General features: G+C 38.7%; 1 protein-coding gene across 2 annotated transcripts in view; it reads right to left on the reverse strand.

The window, feature by feature from the left end:
* TMEM117 (transmembrane protein 117) overlaps nt 1-18,581 on the reverse strand; it is a 443,674-nt gene that overhangs the window by 70,158 nt on the left and 354,935 nt on the right. For both annotated transcript variants that reach the window (XM_081084824.1, XM_081084825.1), the window contains exon 6: nt 16,557-16,716. In XM_081084824.1, coding sequence (XP_080940950.1) covers nt 16,557-16,716 — 160 coding nt within the window. The remainder of the gene's footprint in view (nt 1-16,556; nt 16,717-18,581) is intronic.

The following is an 18,581-nucleotide window of genomic DNA, read 5'->3' on the forward strand; positions in this document are numbered from 1 at the left end:
TTCTCTCCAGCGAAGTTCTTCTGTCTCTAGAGAATGTTCTGTGTAGGTTCTGTGCCAATTTCTGTCTCTCTCTCTGTCTCTTGCTGTCTTGTTACATCTGTATTTATACCAGTTGATTCAATCCTATCAATCTCTATTACAAAGGTTAGGGCGTTTCTTATCTCCATTCCAGGGAGTAAAGATTATGTAGCTTAAGCATGATTGTTTGTAGTTAAAGTGATTAATTACCCGCCTTGCACTTAGTTGAGGGGTTTTATTCCCTCCCTAACTTCAGGGGAAAATCCCTACCTGGGGAAACAATCTTTCTCAGAGAGGAGACCTTGGTTAAAACACATAGTGCCAAGAAGGTGAGCAAACATATTAAGAACAGTATTCCATATATGCCAGGTCCCTTGAAACAGCAAGCATGGACCGGCTCCCGGCAAGGGGTGTCAGAACAAGAAGAGCAAAGGCTAGAAAATCTATTCAAAGAAATAATGTCAGAAAACTTCCCTGATTTGGTGAAGAAAAAGTAACAAAAGCACAGAGGATCCCAAACAAGATAAACCCAAAAACACCCACACCAAGACACCTCATAATTACAATGGCAAATGTTAACGACAAAAAGAGAATCTTAAAGGCTGCAAGAGAGAGACAGAAAGTTACTTACACAGGATATCCCATTAGATTATCAAATGGTTTCTCAACAGAAACACATCAGGCCGAAAGGAATGGAAGGAAGTATACAAAGTGATACAAAGCAAGGGACTGAATCCAAGAATACTCTCTCCAGTAAGGCTATCATTCAAAACTGAAGGGGAAATAAGGAGCTTCATAGGCAAAGAAAGGCTAAGAGAGTTTATCACTACCAAGCCAGCAATGCAAGAAATGCTAAAGGGACTGTTGTAAAAAGAAGGGGGTGGGGGAAGAACATGGGCCAAAAAAATAAAAATGGCTATAAACAAGTACCTATCAATAATAATTTTAAATGTAAACAGACTAAATGCTCCAATCAAAAGACATCGAGTGCCTTATTGGATAAGAAAACATGACCTTTATATTTGCTGTCTAAAAGAGACCCACCTCAGAACAAGAGACTCACACAGACTGAAAATGTAGGGATGGAAAAATATCTTTCAGACAAATGGAAATGAAAAAAAAGCTGGGGTAGCAATACTTTTATCTTACAAAAAGACTTCAAAGTGAAGGCCATAACAAGAGATAAGGAAGGCCACTTCATAATACTAAAGGGATTGATAATTCTGGTAAAAATATATGCACTCAATGCAGGAGTACTCAAATACTAAAATACAAAATAAAACAAACAAAAAACTTCTGGAATATATCAAGGGAGAGACCAACAGCAATATGATCATAGTAGTGGACTTTAAAACCTCACTAACATCACTGTATAAATCCTGTAGACAAAAAATCAGCAAAGAGACAACTATCCTAAATGACTCCTAGCTCAGATGGACTCAATTGACATCTTCCAAACATTTCACCCAAAGCTACAGAATATACATTCTTCTCAAGTGCACATGGGACATTTTCAAAAATAGATCATATATTGGGTCACAGGCAAAGTCTCTCCAAGTTCACAAAGACTGAAATCATATCAAACATCTACTCAGACCACAATGGCATAATATTAGAAATCAACTACAATAAAAACAATCAAAAAAATTCAAACACTTTGAAGCTGAATAGCATGCTATTGAACAATGATTTGGTTATCAAAGAGATAAAAAAGAAATTGAAAACATCCTGGAAACAAACGACAATGAAAACACAACAATCCCAAACCTATGGGTCACGGTGAAAGCAGACCTGAGAGGAAGTTCATAGCATTACAGGCCTACTTTTAAAAACAAGAAAAAATGGTAATAAAGTATCTAACTCTACAACTTAAAGAATTAGAAAGAGAGCAACAAGGAAACACAGAGTGAGCAGAAGGAAGGAGATAATAAAGATCAGAGCAGAAATAAATGACGTAGAGACCAAAAAAGCCCAAAAAATACAAAAGATCAATGAAACCAAGAGCTGGTTCTTTGAAAGGATAAACAAGATTGAAGAACCTCTAGCCAGGCTTACCAAGAAGCAAAGAGAGAGGACCCAAATAAACAAAATTAGAAATGAAAGAGGCTAAATAACAACAGACCCTACAGAAATACAAAGGATTATAAAAAAAAATACTATGAACTACTCTATTCCAACAAACTAAACCTAGAGGAAATGGACGTACAGTGGGGCCTTGACTTCGGAGTGTCCTGACTAACGAGTTTTTTGAGATACCAGCTGCCTCTCGGCTGATTTTTTGCTTTGAGTTGACAGAGTAATTTGAGTTAACGAGCTCCTTAACAAGCTCCTTAATGAGCTCGGTATTGGAACGAATTAAACTCATAAGTCAAGGCCCCACTGAATTCCTAGAAAAATATGACCTTCCAAAACTCAACCAAGAAGAATCAACAAATCTCAACAGGTTGATAACTTGAAGCAGTCATCTAAAAACTTCCAGCAAACAAAAGCCAGGGGTCAGACGGCTTCACAGGCGAGTTTTACCAAATATTCAAAGAACTAAAACCTATCTTTCTCAGGCTATTATAAAAATTCAAGGGGAAGGCCACTTCCTAGATCTTTCTATGAAGCCTTAATACCAAATACCAAAACTACATAAAGACACTACAATGAAAGAAAATTATAGGCCAATATTCCTGATGAACATAGATGCTAAAATCCTCAACAAAATCCTAGCAAATCTGATCCAGCATTACATTAGAAAGATCATACATTATGTGGGATTTATTCCAGATATGCAAAGCTGGTACAATATCCACAAATCAATAAATGTGATACATCACATAAAGGTAATTGAGAGACAAAAATCACATAATCACATATCAATTGATGCAGAAAAGGCATTTGACAAAGTCCAATACCCTTTCCTGATTAAAAAAAAACAACTTTCAGCAAAGTAGAAATAGAGGGATCATACCTCAACATAATAAAAGCCTTATATGAACAAACCTACAGCCAATATCATACTCATAGGGCAAAACCTAAAACCATTTCCCCTAAGAACAGAAACAAGATAGGGATGCCCACTTTTACCACTCTTGTTTGACATAGTACTGGAAGTGCTAGCCATAGTGATCAGACAATAAGAAGAAATAAAAAGCAGCCAAATAAGAAAAGATGATGTAAAATTGTCATTATTCGCAGGAGACATGATATTATACTTAGAAAACCATAAAGACTCCCTAAAAAAAAATACTAGACTTAATAAATGAATTCAGCAATGTAGCAGGATACAAAATTAACACCCAGCAATCTATGGCTTTTTTATACAGCAATAATGAACTCCCAGAAAGAAAAACAAACAAACAAACAAAAACACATTTACCATTACAACACAAAAATTAAGGTACCTAGGAATCAATTTAACCAAGAAGGTAAAGGACCTGTACTCAGAAAATTACAGGATGCTTAGAAAAGAGATAGAGGGATATATAAAGAAATGGAAGAATATACCGTGTTCATGGACTGGTAGAATAAACATAATTAAAATGCCCATACTACCCAAAGCAATCTACAGATTCAATGCAATCCCCATTAAAATACCAATGGCATACTTCAAAGATCTAGAACAAACTCTCAAAAAATTCATCTGGAATAAAAAAAAGACCCCGAATAGCTGCAGCAATCTTGAGAAAGAAGAACAAAGTTGGAAGGATCACATTACCAGATATTAAGCATTATTACAAATCCACTGTTCTCAAAACTGCCTGGTACTGGCACAAGAACATACATAGACTGATGCAACAGAACAGAGAACCCAGAAATCGACCCAAAGCATTATGCTCACTTAATATTTGACAAAGGGGGCAAGAGTATACAATGGAGTCAAGATAGTCTCTTCAATAAATGGTGTTGGGAAAATTGGACAGATACATGCAAAAAAATGAAACTAGACCACCAACTTACACCATACACAAAAATAAACTCAAAATGGATACAGGACTTAAACCTAAGGCAGAAAACCATAAAAATCATAGAAGAAGCCATTGGCAACAAAATAGCAGACATTTGTTGTAGCAATATCTTTACCGATATAGCTCCTGGGGCAATGGAAACTAAGGAGAAAATAATCACATGGGAACAGCAAAAGAAACCATCAACAAAACAACAAGAAAGCCCACTGCATGGGAGAACATATTTGCCAATGTTATCTCTGATAAGGGTTTGATCTCCAAAATTTATAGGGAACTCATACATCTTAACAAAAGGCAGATAAACAATCCAATCAAAAAAATGGGCAAAGGACCTAAATAGACACTTTTCAAAAGAGGACATTCAGAAAGCCAAGAAACATATGAAAACTTGCACAAAGTTACTAATCATCTGAGAGACGCAAATCAAAACGACAATGAGGTACCATCTCACACCTGTCAGAAGCTATCATCAACAAATTAACAAACAACAAGTGTTGGAGAGGATGTGGAGAAAATGGAACCCTCTTGCACTTCTGGTGTTAATACAGACTGGTGCAGCCACTGTGGAAAACAGCATGGTGTTTCCTCAAAAAATTAAAAATGGAACTTTCATTTGACCCAGTAATCCCACTTCTAGGAATATATCCCAAGAAATCAGAAACACCAATCAGAAAGGATATATGCACCCCTATGTTCATGGCAGGACAATTTACAGTAGCTAAGATTTGGAAACAGCCTAAGTGCCCATCAGCAGATGAGTGGATTAGAAAACTGGTACATCTACAAAATGGACTACTACTGTAAAAAAAGAAGGAATTCTTACCATTTACAACAGCATGGATTAAACTGGAGAGCATTATGCTAAGTGAAATAAGCCAGTCAATGAAAGAAAAATACCACATGATCTCACTCATTTATGGATAATAAAGACCATTATAAACTGATGAAGAAAAATAGACCCAGAGTCACAGAAGCATAGAATAGACTGTCCAACCTATGAGGGAAGGCAGAGGTTGAGGGGGTAAGAGATCAACCAAAGGACTTGTATGCATGCATATGAGCATAACCAATGGACATAGAGGGGGTGTGTGGGGTGAGGGCATGTATTGGGGGTTAGGGTGGCCCGAGTTAGGTCAATGGTGGAAAAATGAAATACATTAAACAATAAAGAATTTAAATTAAAAACAAAGAGTATTGTACTCATGTAAGTGAAAGTTGATGGTAACTGAACTAAGGCAGAGGTTATACAGGTTTAAAGGAGAAAGAAATTGAAGAGATATTTAGCAAGAAAAATGTGTAAGCTTGATGACTGACTTGAAGATAAGTGAAAAGGGGAAATCTTGAATATCTCCCAGGTTTTTGGCTTGAGTGACTGAGAAGATAACAGTCTGGGGTATTCATGACAGGCTAGTGGTTTTGTTATGAACCCCAGGTTAGACATCCAGGTCTGAATTCCAGCAGAGACATTTGGCCCTGAGAAAGGCCAGCCTATAAGGAGGACTTGAGGCCAAGGCAGAGCTTGAAACTGCCATGGAAAAAGTAGCTGAGAGGAAAAGTTAAGGGAAGCTAGGGCAGAACCTCAGAGGACACTGATGTTTAAGGAGTAGTTAGGGGAAGGGGATTTGCTACACTGGCCTGAAAGGAGACATAGTTTGGCTTCCAGTCAATAAAGAGATAGTTTCATGGAAACAACTTCAAAAGCTGCATGAAGAGGTGGCCATAAGGTGAATACACCCATCGGACCTTATTTATTCACTTACTTATTAAAAGTAAGGACCCGTTAATTTTCACGTTCCAAATATCAGAATGTATCTTGGCCTCCATAACCTTGTCTTTCACTGACTCCTCCCAAGTTCATTTTGATTTGAAAGAGGAAGTTGGGGCTGGGGAAAAATCATGCCAAAAAGACTGTGGAATTATATTAACTGAAATTTTCTTGGGAAGCTGGATGTAGCATACAACACTGTAAATGGCAGAGCAAACTTTTCAGAAAATCCTCTCTCTCTTCCAAGTTCTATTAGCTGTGGCAGCTGTCACCTCTATGTCTTCTCTATTTTCTCCTTAACAATTCCTTCCAACCTTCTGGCTCCTACTGTTCTACCACATAGGCAAGAATCCCTCTCTAGGTCTCCATTTTCTTCATTTTTCCATCCATACCTTGGACCCTATTCATTAAATCAAAGGATATTTCTTGGTACTCACCCTCCTTAGAATTCCCAGGGAAGAGTGAAAAAATATATAAACACTTAATCCCACCCCCAGACACATATATTTATATATAAAGTTATTTTCTTGTAAAACGAAGAAAAATATAGCTCTTTGGTTTCGTGCTATTCTTGCACTTTAGATCTTATTCAACTTGTCAAATAAATGTACTCAGCTATTGCAATCAAACAAAGATTACAGAAATGGTAAGCACCTTAGACATAAATACATTTTTTCAACAAAGGGATATTTATAAAATATACTTTCAGCAAAAATAAGAGAAAAATACACCAGGCACATATTTGATTTTAATTGTTCATTGTTCATAATATGCACCACAGGAATGATATAGTTTTATAGGAGAGGTGCAAAATTCTGAACAATTCCCCAAACTTCGTCAAATGCAATAAATTCCAAGTAATACCTGGCAATTTGGAATTTTCTTGGGGTTCTTTTATGTAAAGTCATCTGAATCAAAGTAACAACAAACATTCAATTATTACCAGTGTATTAACTTAGAGCAGTGAGTTTCAGAGAAATAAGATTCAGACTAAATAAAAAGTCAACCTCTCAGAACAAATTCCCCAGGGATTCTGATGCCACTAGATAAGAGTCAGACGGAAGAATCTGCATTTTTAACCAGCACACAGTTGACTCTAGTGCGGTGACCACTGTCATAAGAATCATCTGTGGTGCCTAGGAACTCCCAGGCACCACTGCCGGCTTACCAAACCAGAAACTTCAGGTAACCTTTCCATCAACAGAGAACTCAAATTTTTCTAAGAATTTTGATGTTTCTTATAATCAGGTATGGGTGAGAATCATCCCCTAGTGTGCATCTCTATGAGCAGATTATGGCTACAATGCATTGTGATTCAGACTCGTAACTTCTTTATGTATCATCACTTTATCATTTTCCTTAGCTAAAATCAAAAGAGGCCTGGAATGACTAATTGGGATAGAGGGTTGAGATTTGGATGACCCAGGTTCTAGCCTGGGCCCAGCCACTGACTAACTTGGTGACCTCAGGCTTCAGCTGTAAATATCAGGAGGTGATCATACGCTCCTAAGTGCTCTTCCTGCTCTAAAATGTTATGATTCTAAGATATTAAAGTTGTCTGTCTAAAAATATTTGTTTTTCATTTTTTTATTTTAGGCATGGGTTCAGATGAATGTTCTGAGTTACTGGGGGTTGTTGTACTGGCTTTTTCAAATTTTCATTGCCGCCGACCTTTCTTTTTTAACTTGTTTCTAACTTTATGATTGTACCTTAAAAACTTAGCCCATAGAAAAAACTCAAATGCTTGACACTCCATTGAGAGTAGTCACAAAGTATTGGCCCAACTGCATTGGGAAAAGGATGTTTGAAATGAATGTCTGTCAATATGGCTTACATTTAGCAGAGCTTATAACATTCTGACCTGAAGGATAACCATACTATGAGTTCAAAACCTGCCACAGAGGAGCTGGAGGCCTACTGAAATGACTGAATGGGTCAGTCTTCAACATTGTACTTTTTAAATCGTGTAAAACAGTTGCAATGACAAGTGGCAACTGCTACACAGGACTTCCAGGGCCAACTGTGAAACACACGGGCAAAAATGGGGGTGAGACCCAAAATGGGTGCATTGTGTTGGAGTAATGATCAGGCACTAATCATTCCACAGCACCTAGAAACAATCATGCGTCTATTAGTTGGAAAAGCAAAATTCAAAGAAGTTATATCTTGTTGCCTCATGTGGCTTTGAAAAATTATTGCTCATGTGCAATAGTATAAAATTTATATATTCCCCAGTTTTTAAATCATGTTCCAGCTCTTTAAAAAAAAATACCTTGGGGATTAGAGTATTTAAATCGGGATAAAACTTAAATGTTTCTATTTTCCACTTGCTTAACCAAATCTTATCATTCCTTCAAGCTACATTCTTCCCACATTATCCATAAAGACTTGAGTGATCTCTTTTGCTCACAATAATCCTCATAAAACTTACTGCCTGTTTCAAAATTGTGATCTGTAGCATATGCTCACCAGATTATTAGTTTCATTTTCAAGTGTGTTTGTCACTCCAGTACCCATGATTAGCTCCTATTTTTTTTTTTTTGCTCGTTAATCCCAATGCGTCCAGTTCAACTATTCCCTTCTGGTGAAATTTTCCTCTTATTATGAGTCACCTGCCAAGACGTGTTCTCTGGCAAACCCTGCAGACTGTCGACTTGGCTGGACTCCTCCATGCTGCACAGATATGACTTACCAGGGTAAGTCTGTCTACTGTTTGGAGGCTAGTCGTTGGGGCTCCTAGTAAATATACTGAGGCTCCCCTTTATGATTATCCTTAAACAGAGATTCTCTCTTTCCATTGGGCCAGCAGTGATGTCAGATACACAAAATCGTGACAGTAAATAAGGGTGAGATTCAAAGTCTTAGGCACCTAAACACAGTAGGCATTTATGGTTAACCCAGGCAATACTTAAATTATATACCCTTGCTGGGACCTATGACAGAAATTACCATTACCGTGTTTTCAAATAGGAGTGTAAACCTTGAGTAAAAAAAAATGAAGATGTAAAACAATTGTGAAAGGAGTTTAAAATACTTTGAAGAAGGTTATATAAGGTATTCACAAAGCTGAAGAATATGTTAAAATGGTGGACAGACATTTAAACAACCTTTTTTTCCCTAAGTAGCCTGTAAACAAAATCAGTTGGAATCACTCACTCTGAAAATATATGCCAATTTGTCTAAACAGCATGGCTGTTTAATTAAAATAGGTTCATGCTTGTTGTTCTGCCCTAAGTTCTAAAGTGATTGATTTTACTTTCTACAGCTAAGACCTCAGAAGCAATGCCCTACTAAAGCAGGTCAATGGGTTTTAAAATACATTCTACCAAGAGTCATAATGTCTATTTTTTAAACTAGTCAACCTACTTCTGAGAACCATGCACAAAACAGAAAGCAAACGCATTTTAGATGTTGCACAGTGAAATGTTTGTAGAATGTAATTTTCATAATTATTTTTTCAGTGCATTAAGAATTACTTTTCAGAAAATATCACTTTTCTCTAAATGCTTTTCAACTAGAGCAAGAGTCCTTTTTAACACTTAACAGAAGAATTTATTCATATTTTATTTGGATATTTAATATCTGTAAAATTGTAATTCAGTGGAAATGACCTAATCTAATATTACTGATGGTTCATTCTCCCGCTGTTGGCAAATATTTTACATCATGAAAAATCTCATGTTTTTTGGCTTTTCTGAAATAATGTTTTGTTCATTTCCTTTATTCTTTCATTCAGCAAATATTTATGGTAAAACTGCAGTGCATTGAACATGAGCTAGTTGTGGAAATAAAAAATTGAAAAACACATTTCCTCTCTGAAGAACTCACATGTTATAGGAGGTAGGTAGGTACAAAGATATTAGGCAGGTATATGGATAAACTATGAGAAAGGAGTGTTGAAAAAATGTATCAACAATGAGAAGATTCATCAATATATGATCCTTGAATCTTTCTTCTCTTTAAAAGCTGCTCTTCTACAAGACTTCTCACATCACCTTGAAATCCATAAAGCTAAGATATTACATATATAATGTATTTTTATATTATATATCTATTTGTATACATATATCTAAGAAACACACACACAGACAAACCTGATGAGAGAAACCTTCTAGAGGAGAGTTTGTAAAAGTGAAGAAAGTTTCAAGAATATATATGTATATGTATATATATATATATATATATATATATATATATATATATATATATATTAGAGGCCCAGTGCACAAAAATTTGTGCACTCAATGGGGGGTGGGAGGGTCCCTCAGCCCGGCCCTCTCACAGTCTGGGAACCTTTGGGAGATAACAACCTGCTCGCTTAGGCCTGTTCCCGGGTGGCAGAGGGCAGGCCCAATCCCTAGGTGCAGCCCCTGGTCGGGCTCAGAGCAGGGCCAATCAGGGGGTTGAGGAGCTCCCCACTGTCACTCACAGAGTAGGGCCAATAGGGAGTTGGGGCACTGCCCCCTGTCACACACAGAGCAGGGCGGATCAGAGGGTTGGGGCGCGCACCCTATCACACTCAGGGCAGGGCCAATGGGGAGGTTATGGCTCTACCCTGTCACACACAGAGCAGGGCCCGTGGGGGGCACTTGGGGCGCCATCCTCTGTCACCCACAGAGCAGGGCCGATCAAGGCGTTGGGGCGCCACCACTCTCACACTCAGGGCAGGGCCGATGGGGAGGTTATGGCTCTAACCCATCACACACAGAGCAGGGCCCGTCGGGGTGGGGGTGGGGGGGGGGTTGGGGTGCCGCACCCTGTCACACACAGAGCAGGGCCAATCAGGGGGTTGGGAAGCTCACCCCTATCTGGCACAGAGCAGGGCTGATCAGGGGGTTGGGGCGCCTTCCCCTGTCAGGAACAGAGCAGGGTGGATAGGGAGGTTGTTGCCCCGCCCCCTGTCACACACAGAGCCGCAGGGAGATCAGGGGGTTTGGGCACTGCCCCCTATCATGCTGATCCCAGTGCCGGGAGGCATATTACCCTTTTACTATATAGGATAGAGGCCTGGTGCACGGGTGGGGGCCGGCTGGTTTGCCCTGAAAGGTGTCCTGGATCAGGGTGGGGGTCCCGCTTGTGTGCCTGGCCAGCTGGGTGAGGGGCTGAGGGCTGTTTTCAGGCTGGCGGGTGACTGAAGCTCCCAACCGCTCCTTTTGTTCTTTTTTTTTTTTATTCTGGGCCAGCTTTAGCTCTGAGGCTTGGCTCCAGCTCTGAGGCCTCAGCTGCTAAAAGTAGGTATGAAGCAAGCAAGCCTCATGTTCACTTCAAGCTGCCTGGCTGCCGGCTGCCATCTTGGCTGGCAGTTAATTTGCATATCGCCCTGATTAGCCAATGGGAAGGGTAGCAGAGGTATGGCTAATTACCATGCTTCTCTTTTATTAGATAGGATATATATATATATATATATATATATATATATATATATGACAATAGGTATAGACATAGACATAGACATGGACATAGATAGTATAGATAGATCTTGCAAAGTATTTCCTCTGGGTACTTTATTCAGCAGATGCCATCTTGATGCTTTCCCTACCCCAATATCTAGAGTTCAGTTATATAAAGCATTTATAAGAGACAAAGAAACATTGAAAACTTCACAACAGATATAACTTCATCAGTCTCTATGGTCATTACCATTGTCTACTCCTGTCCACCTCCACCCATCCACACACACTGGAGGATTTTACTGGCTCCTCAAATCATCCCCACCTAAAGCTATCCTTCTGGCTCCTCACCTCTCCTCCCTCTCTTCCTTCTCTCTTCCTCCCTGTTCCTGTCTAGTAAAAAGCACAGATTACTCTTTATGTTAGAAAGAGAAACTTCCTGTCTTCTGACCCCTTGATATCAGCAACTAGATTCTGGGTCAGTGGGGGAGATGAATTTAAAAGTGGCAAAGGTGGAAATGATTAATTTCTACCTGAATAGTTCTTCCAAATATATAATTCCTTCTAAAATGTCTCTACTTTTCTACTCTTGTCTGGTCTATTAAATTATTAATTCCTCTGCGCAACTTCAAACTCCTGAGGACTGTGTCATGGTCTTTGATCTCCTTTCCCCTGTCTTCTATCTCTAGCACCTGAGGTGATGCATACTAGGAATGAATTCCTAAATGTTTTCTGAACTTAATGGGACAAAACTGAGTTCTTACCTTGGAGAGTATGATACTAGTCTCAGCTCAAAACCTTTTTCTCATTCATTGTCCTTTTTTTTCAAATTCTAGCTGCCTGCCCTTCTACTCTCTCTCCTTTGAAGCTTTCTCCTACTAGTCTGTCTATTCTGATCTCTCTCTCTCTCTCTCTCTCTCTCTCTCTCGCCTAAGACTCTGTTTTCTTTGCTTACTCTATGACACATTATATTTTTAATTCATATATCTTAGATATAGTTGTTCTTCAATCAAGCAAAGGAGATGAATGGGTGGGACATAACTGCAAATTAAATATTTAATGAACTGAAGCAGTATAATAACATCAATGCCATAATTATAAATATTAAATAGAATCTGAGCTAAAACTTCCTTTGAGGAAGTGTTCTTTATAATTTTCTTCTTATGTCCTGTAATCATGGGTGATTAGTAATGAGTCATGTTATATTTAACTGGCATCTGTTTTTGCCTTAGTTCTAGAGACTTCAGAAAAATGCGATACAACAAATAGTTTTCACACTAAATGTAGAAAAATCCTATAATACATACTCATAAAAATAATTCTACTTTCACTACAAATATTCAGAATCAGATGGCTGGTTTTGGTCAAATTAAAAATTTACAGCGATAGAACTATATTCTTATGGTTACTTTTTATTTTTTTTTTAACCAAACATTAAAATATCTTTTGGAAGTGTAAGTTACATTTTTCTATCATTTGAAAAGCATAGGGTTAATTGCTTTTACACCACTTGAATAACTTGAATGAGGACAAACATTTAGTGAAAGTACTGGCTCTTTTTCCACTAATTTTGCTACTTTTCTATTTTTCCTTTGTCTGCAATATGTGAATATGGAATGGATTAGATCACAGTTTAGTTGGTTAGAGTCTTGTCAGGATATTTGTATTGTATATTTTTAAATGTCTGGAATCTAGAAGCCTTCTGGGGCTCTGTTTCTTTAAACTCACTCTCGTACCACATGCATTAGTTCCCAGAACTACAATATGATGCTCCCAAAGGGGACAGGGTTTACAGGAGACTCAGTGCTGAAATGAGACTTCTTTATCCTCATCAAGCAGTTATTACTCTGGGCCTACTGCTGCCCATGTGCTAGGGAGCCTCCTGGGATAGATAGTTATAAGCGATGGCTTCTGCTCTATAGGTCAGGAAATGCTGATTTGCAGTCCAGGTACAAAATTCCAAGAAGTTAAGAGCAGGAAGTAATCACATGGCTGCCATGAAGGAGACTTGGAACAGTCCTCAATGGTAGGATCTAGATGAGCACAGTAGAAGGGAGACTCATCTGGGGAGGAAAAAGAGGCTCCGAGACATCCTGGAATATGTGTGCTGTTGTCAAGGGCCAAGCAGTAGAGCTAGAGCACCGGAGACGTGGGGGAGAACACAGCCAGGGCCAGACTGCGGAGGGCACTCACAATGCGGAGTCACTGACTACTTTCTTGGACAATGAGGAGTCTCTGACTATTTTTGGCTAAGAAGTGACACATACAACATGATATTTCAGATTAGATTATGCACAGGGTATATGGGACCCGGGACATTTGGAGGCAGGGGGTTCCAGAGGTAGATTATTTTACTACTAGAGGCCCAGTGCATGGATTTGTGCACAGGTGGGGTCCCTCAGCCTGGCCTGTGCCCTCTTGCAATCTGGGACCCTGAGGGATGTAGCAGTGGTGAAGCAGCAGGCAGCTGGAGAGGAACCCCAACCGGGGCGGGCGCAGCTCCACTGCCGTTCATCCCGGCCCCACTGCTCCTACCACCGCCACCGCCACCGCCACTGTAGCTGCACTCACCAGCCATGAGCCCAGCTTCTGGCTGAGTGGAACTCCTGCTGTGGGAGCCCACTGACCATCAGTGGAAGCTCCTGCATCGAGTGTTTGCCCCCTGGTGGTCAGTGCACATCACAGCAACTGGTCAACCAGTCATTCTGGTTATTCGGTTGTAACGGTTGCTTAGGTTTTTATATATATAGATAATACAGAAGATATACAGGACTGGAATAGTGGCAGAGGAATGAGAAGGAAGGATTAAGCTACAAGAGAAAGAGCAAAAGATGAATCAGTAGGCTTGGCTAGCTGACTCAGTGTAGGGGGAGAGAAAGAGGAGTTAAAAAACTTACTTTTGGGGCCTTAATTTTTATACTTTGTATTAGATACCTACTAACTTGGCTATTGAGGTCCAACCTCTCTCCTCTTTGGGGTGGGGAGGTGGGGGAGGAGGATTGCCTCACTTCCAGACAGTTCACAGATGGGCACAGTTCAGTCCTGTGCCAGGAATCTGGAATTAGGCACCTAGAGAGTGGTCTCCCTATGAGGTGTTGGTTGTGTCCATCTGTGACCTGGGAAGCTGAAGACGCTGCTTTATAGAAAGAAAAATAAAGCAGAGGTGGATAAAAATGTATGAGAGGCAGAGAAGAAAAGGTAGGTCTGGGTTCCCTCTTACACGTCAGTCTTGGCTTTCATGTGTCTCCAAAATGCATCCCTCCCCTGATTCTGTAGGACATCCTATGACACAGGAATACATTCCCCCTTGGATTAAGCTAGCTTGGCAAGGTTACTGTTACTTGTAGCAAAAATGATATATTCCTCAGTGAAAACTATCTTCAGTCATCTGGTGCTCTGGCTACTCTGATCACTTCAACACTTTACTAGTCAGTAAACATTTTCATGCCATTTCTTTCATCTAGAACAGCGGTTCTCAACCTGTGGGTCGCGATCCCATTGGGGGTCGAATGACCCTTTCACAGGGGTCGCCTAAGACCATGGGAAAACACATATATAATTACGTACTGTTTCTGTGATTAATCACTATGCTTTAATTATGTTCAATTTGTAACAATGAAAATACATCCTGCATATCAGATATTTACATTACAATTCATAACAGTAGCAAAATTACAGTTATGAAGTAGCAACGAAAATAATTTATGGTTGGGGGTCACCACCACATGAGGAACTGTATTAAAGGGTCGCGGCATTAGGGAGGTTGAAAACCACTGATCTAGAATATTTTCCCCTGCCCAATCCTGCTGATTCCGCCTGTAGAAATCCTGACTATGCTTCCTTTCTTCCACCTATCTCCTTTAGGTAATTTTTGAGTGAGTGATAATATCTGTACATTGTAATGTTTTTCCCACTTCAAGTCCCTCCTTTTAGTGAACTAGAGGAAGAATAATTTAAACTATTTAAATAAGGTAGAGGTAGTGGATGGTAGTAGGAAATCAGAAAACTTTTGCTTTCACAAATACATGTTTGAACAAATTCAAAAGACAGTGATGCACTTGTCTACTTATACCTTTGACTCTACGATGGATTCAAAGAGGTACAAGTGGGCCACTTGGCCAAAGCAGATATTTCCCTTAAGGAAGTATATTAGGAGTATTAGATGGAAAGAGAAAAAATAGCCTTTAAACAAGCAATGTATTATACATCATTGCATAAGTACTATAAATTCAGTCTTATAAACATCCAGAGGAAGTTCTACAGTAAGGAGAGGCAGATATAAAACCCACCAATACTTTCTCACTCAAAACCCAGGGCTTTATCCACTATGTGGAAGAAATGATAAATACATCAATTTTTAGGTGCAACAAAGAATTTAATTTTATATCTTCAAATAATTTTTAAAGCAATGATGTTTTTAAATTAGCACCCGTTAAAATAGCTATATACTCCAGGAACCATGTTGAACCTAATGTTTGAGCTACATTATATAAAAAAAATAGATTGTTTGTCTCCTCTTTCTCTATTTAAACACTACAGAATATTTCTTAAAATGGTCTCTTTTTACCTCTGGAAATGAGAAAACCAATCTGCTATCCTGTGAAATCGCACATAAATTTAGAACACAAAGGACTATACTTTCCCTTCAGCAATGGAGCCTTTGTTCTAATAACATAATGCCTTGGGGGGAAAAAAACAAAATTACCTTATGAAAGCAACACAAAAATGTCTAGTAAATGGACGGACATTTAATGAACAAGATAAAATGCCAAGAAACAGTTAATGTCTCTTTTTGTCCCATTCAAAGGACACTCCTAAGATCCTAAAGCACTAACACTGGAAGATTACATGAGCAGCACTGGTTAGCAGGATGCTATTGTACAGACAGTCTGTTGCTAAGCAGGGCAGAAATATTGTTTACATAAAAATGGAAGGACCTCTGTTGAGTCCAGAAAGAAAGTGATCATTTCCATAACCGAAAGAGCATTTTTATATCATTCCATTTCAACTGCTATAAACCCTGAGTTGCTTTGGCAATTGCTTATTCCCGTTTTGCTGGCTCTATATCATCCTCATCTCTGCAGCTTTCCATTTACTGAATGACAGGGGGTCTTTTGTGTTTTGTTTGTTTTGTTTTGCTTTGTTTCCCCTGAAGCCTTGGCAGGAAACACCACCATGCTGTATGGTTTCTAGGGGCCCACTTTGCAATGCTCATTCAATGAATTTTTGGTGCCCCTCTCATAAAAACCTAATTGCTTATCCTGGTAAAATTGCTGCAAATATGATCAGAGGAGGCCCCATTAATAGCAACTGTGAAGGATGCCCTCCTCTAGCTTTATGGAGCCTTTCCCTGCATAGTGTTTGTTTGCTAGACTGAGAACAAAGCGCAGCACAGCTTCCATGAGAAGAGGGAAACACAAAGACACTTACCTGCATGACAATCAGGAGGTCAAAGACCAAGATGAAAGAAGCCAGGAAAGCTCTGGAAACTTCATCACTAGGCAAAAATCCCCGATTCAACTTGTCCCAGCTGATCCAGTCAGTTGTAATGACGAGTACAACCACAGAAGTCAGAGTGAACAGAACCGTCCTGCAAGGAACAAGACACTTGTTAAAGAACATCAGACATAATAACACACAGACAGTGGAGAGTGCATGTTATCTGTGCTAGTATGTTAAATGTCTACTACCCCTGGCCAAGTACCTACCCTAAGGCACATTCACCAAAAGAAAGATGAAAAAAGAATTAAATTAAGTGCTGTCTCAATTAGAAAAAAGATATGATAGCATCTCCTCAAAGCGTTTCCCTTAAGGAAATTAAGATAATGATTACAGAGCAAGAAATTAACAACAAAAATATTACAAATGACCTTGGTTAGTGCAATGTGTGGCAAAGAGGACATTGGTGTGTACATTCTCACTGCATGTACATCCTTTACTGAGGGAAGTGAACATGTCTATGGAAGAGCATAGACAGATGGTAAATGGGTGAGGAAGTCCTTGGACTTTATTAGCTTTTAACAAAAAGAGAGAGATAGTTAGACCTCCCATCATTCTCCTAATAGCCTGATGAGCTCTATAGAGAAACCACCTCTACATGCCAACTTCTCCTCATAGGTCTCATGACATAGATAGCTTGTGGCCTAGTGATCTATGTAGGTCATATCATGTCTGATTGCCCATTGCTTATTATAAGATACTAGGGGCCTGAGATTTTTCTCTTATATATCTTTGTAGCTCCCATAAAATCTTTCATAATTATATGCAGATAAAAGTCAATGAACATTTTTTAAAATTGTAATAATTATCAATTAGCTCTTTATTAAAAACCTAGACGCCGGGTGCACGCATGCACTGGTGGGGTCCCTTGGCCTGGCCTGCAGGGAATCGGGTGAAACCGGCTCTCTGACATCCCCTGAGGGGTCCCAGATTGCGAGAGGGCTCAGGCCAGGCCAAGGGACCCCACCGGTGCACAATCTGGCCCAGGGAGGGACAGCAGGAGGACTCCAGGGTGTGTCCAGCCTGTCTTGCCCAGTGCCGATAGGCCGGACCCCAGCAGCAAGCTAACCTACCAGTCAAAGTGTCTGCCTCTACATGCCAACTGATGGTCAGTGTGTGTCATAGCAATTGGCCAAACAGTTAACAGTAGGACACTTAGCATAGTAGGTTTTTATTATATAGGACACTTAAATTAGCTTTAATATTGTCATTCAAAGTAAATCTAAAATACGGATTTAATCTGCCAGAGAACAGTCCACAAAGCATTTCTTTCAGAGCTATATTGATACCGCAATATTGTTTTGAACTGTAAAGAGGAAAATAAAAGAGAAAAGTAGTTTTAAGAAATATATATCTAAAGAAATAATAAAAGAAAGAAAATAATGAAAAAAATATATAAATATGGAATTATACCTTAGATGAATACTTATCCATTTTGAAAATTAACAAACTGTTTTTGCCCTCCAATTTTTTATAATTGATATTCCAAAAACAATGATGTAAATTATCCTAGATTTCTCTTTTGAATTGAATAAAATACAAATTTCTAAAACAAAATTTTGGATTTTCTCTTCAAAACATCTTATTTGGAACAAATTATTAGCATAAATTTTGAATTTTGATATAATGGATATAAAAAATACCTTCTTAGATTACCACCAGAGATAAAAAAATATATATATATTATTTTATTTTTGAAAAACAAAAATTTATAATAAAAATTCATTAATATTATTAAAATTACAAACTCAAAATGATTTGACTCATGATCTCCAAAATGTAAATTACAGATCGTCTCTACTACCATTTAGAATACCTTTGATTATTTCCAGAAATTCAAATGGATTAAATAATTATAAAAATTATTTCTATAATTCAACAGAAAAACATTGCAAATATTATATAGTGAAATATAAGAAAAATGTGATTTTAAACAAATTTTTCTCCAGGTTAAGT

Source organism: Myotis nattereri (genome assembly GCF_964212035.1).
Source record: "Myotis nattereri genome assembly, chromosome: 2".
In the NCBI taxonomy this organism is placed as follows: Eukaryota; Metazoa; Chordata; class Mammalia; order Chiroptera; family Vespertilionidae; genus Myotis; species Myotis nattereri.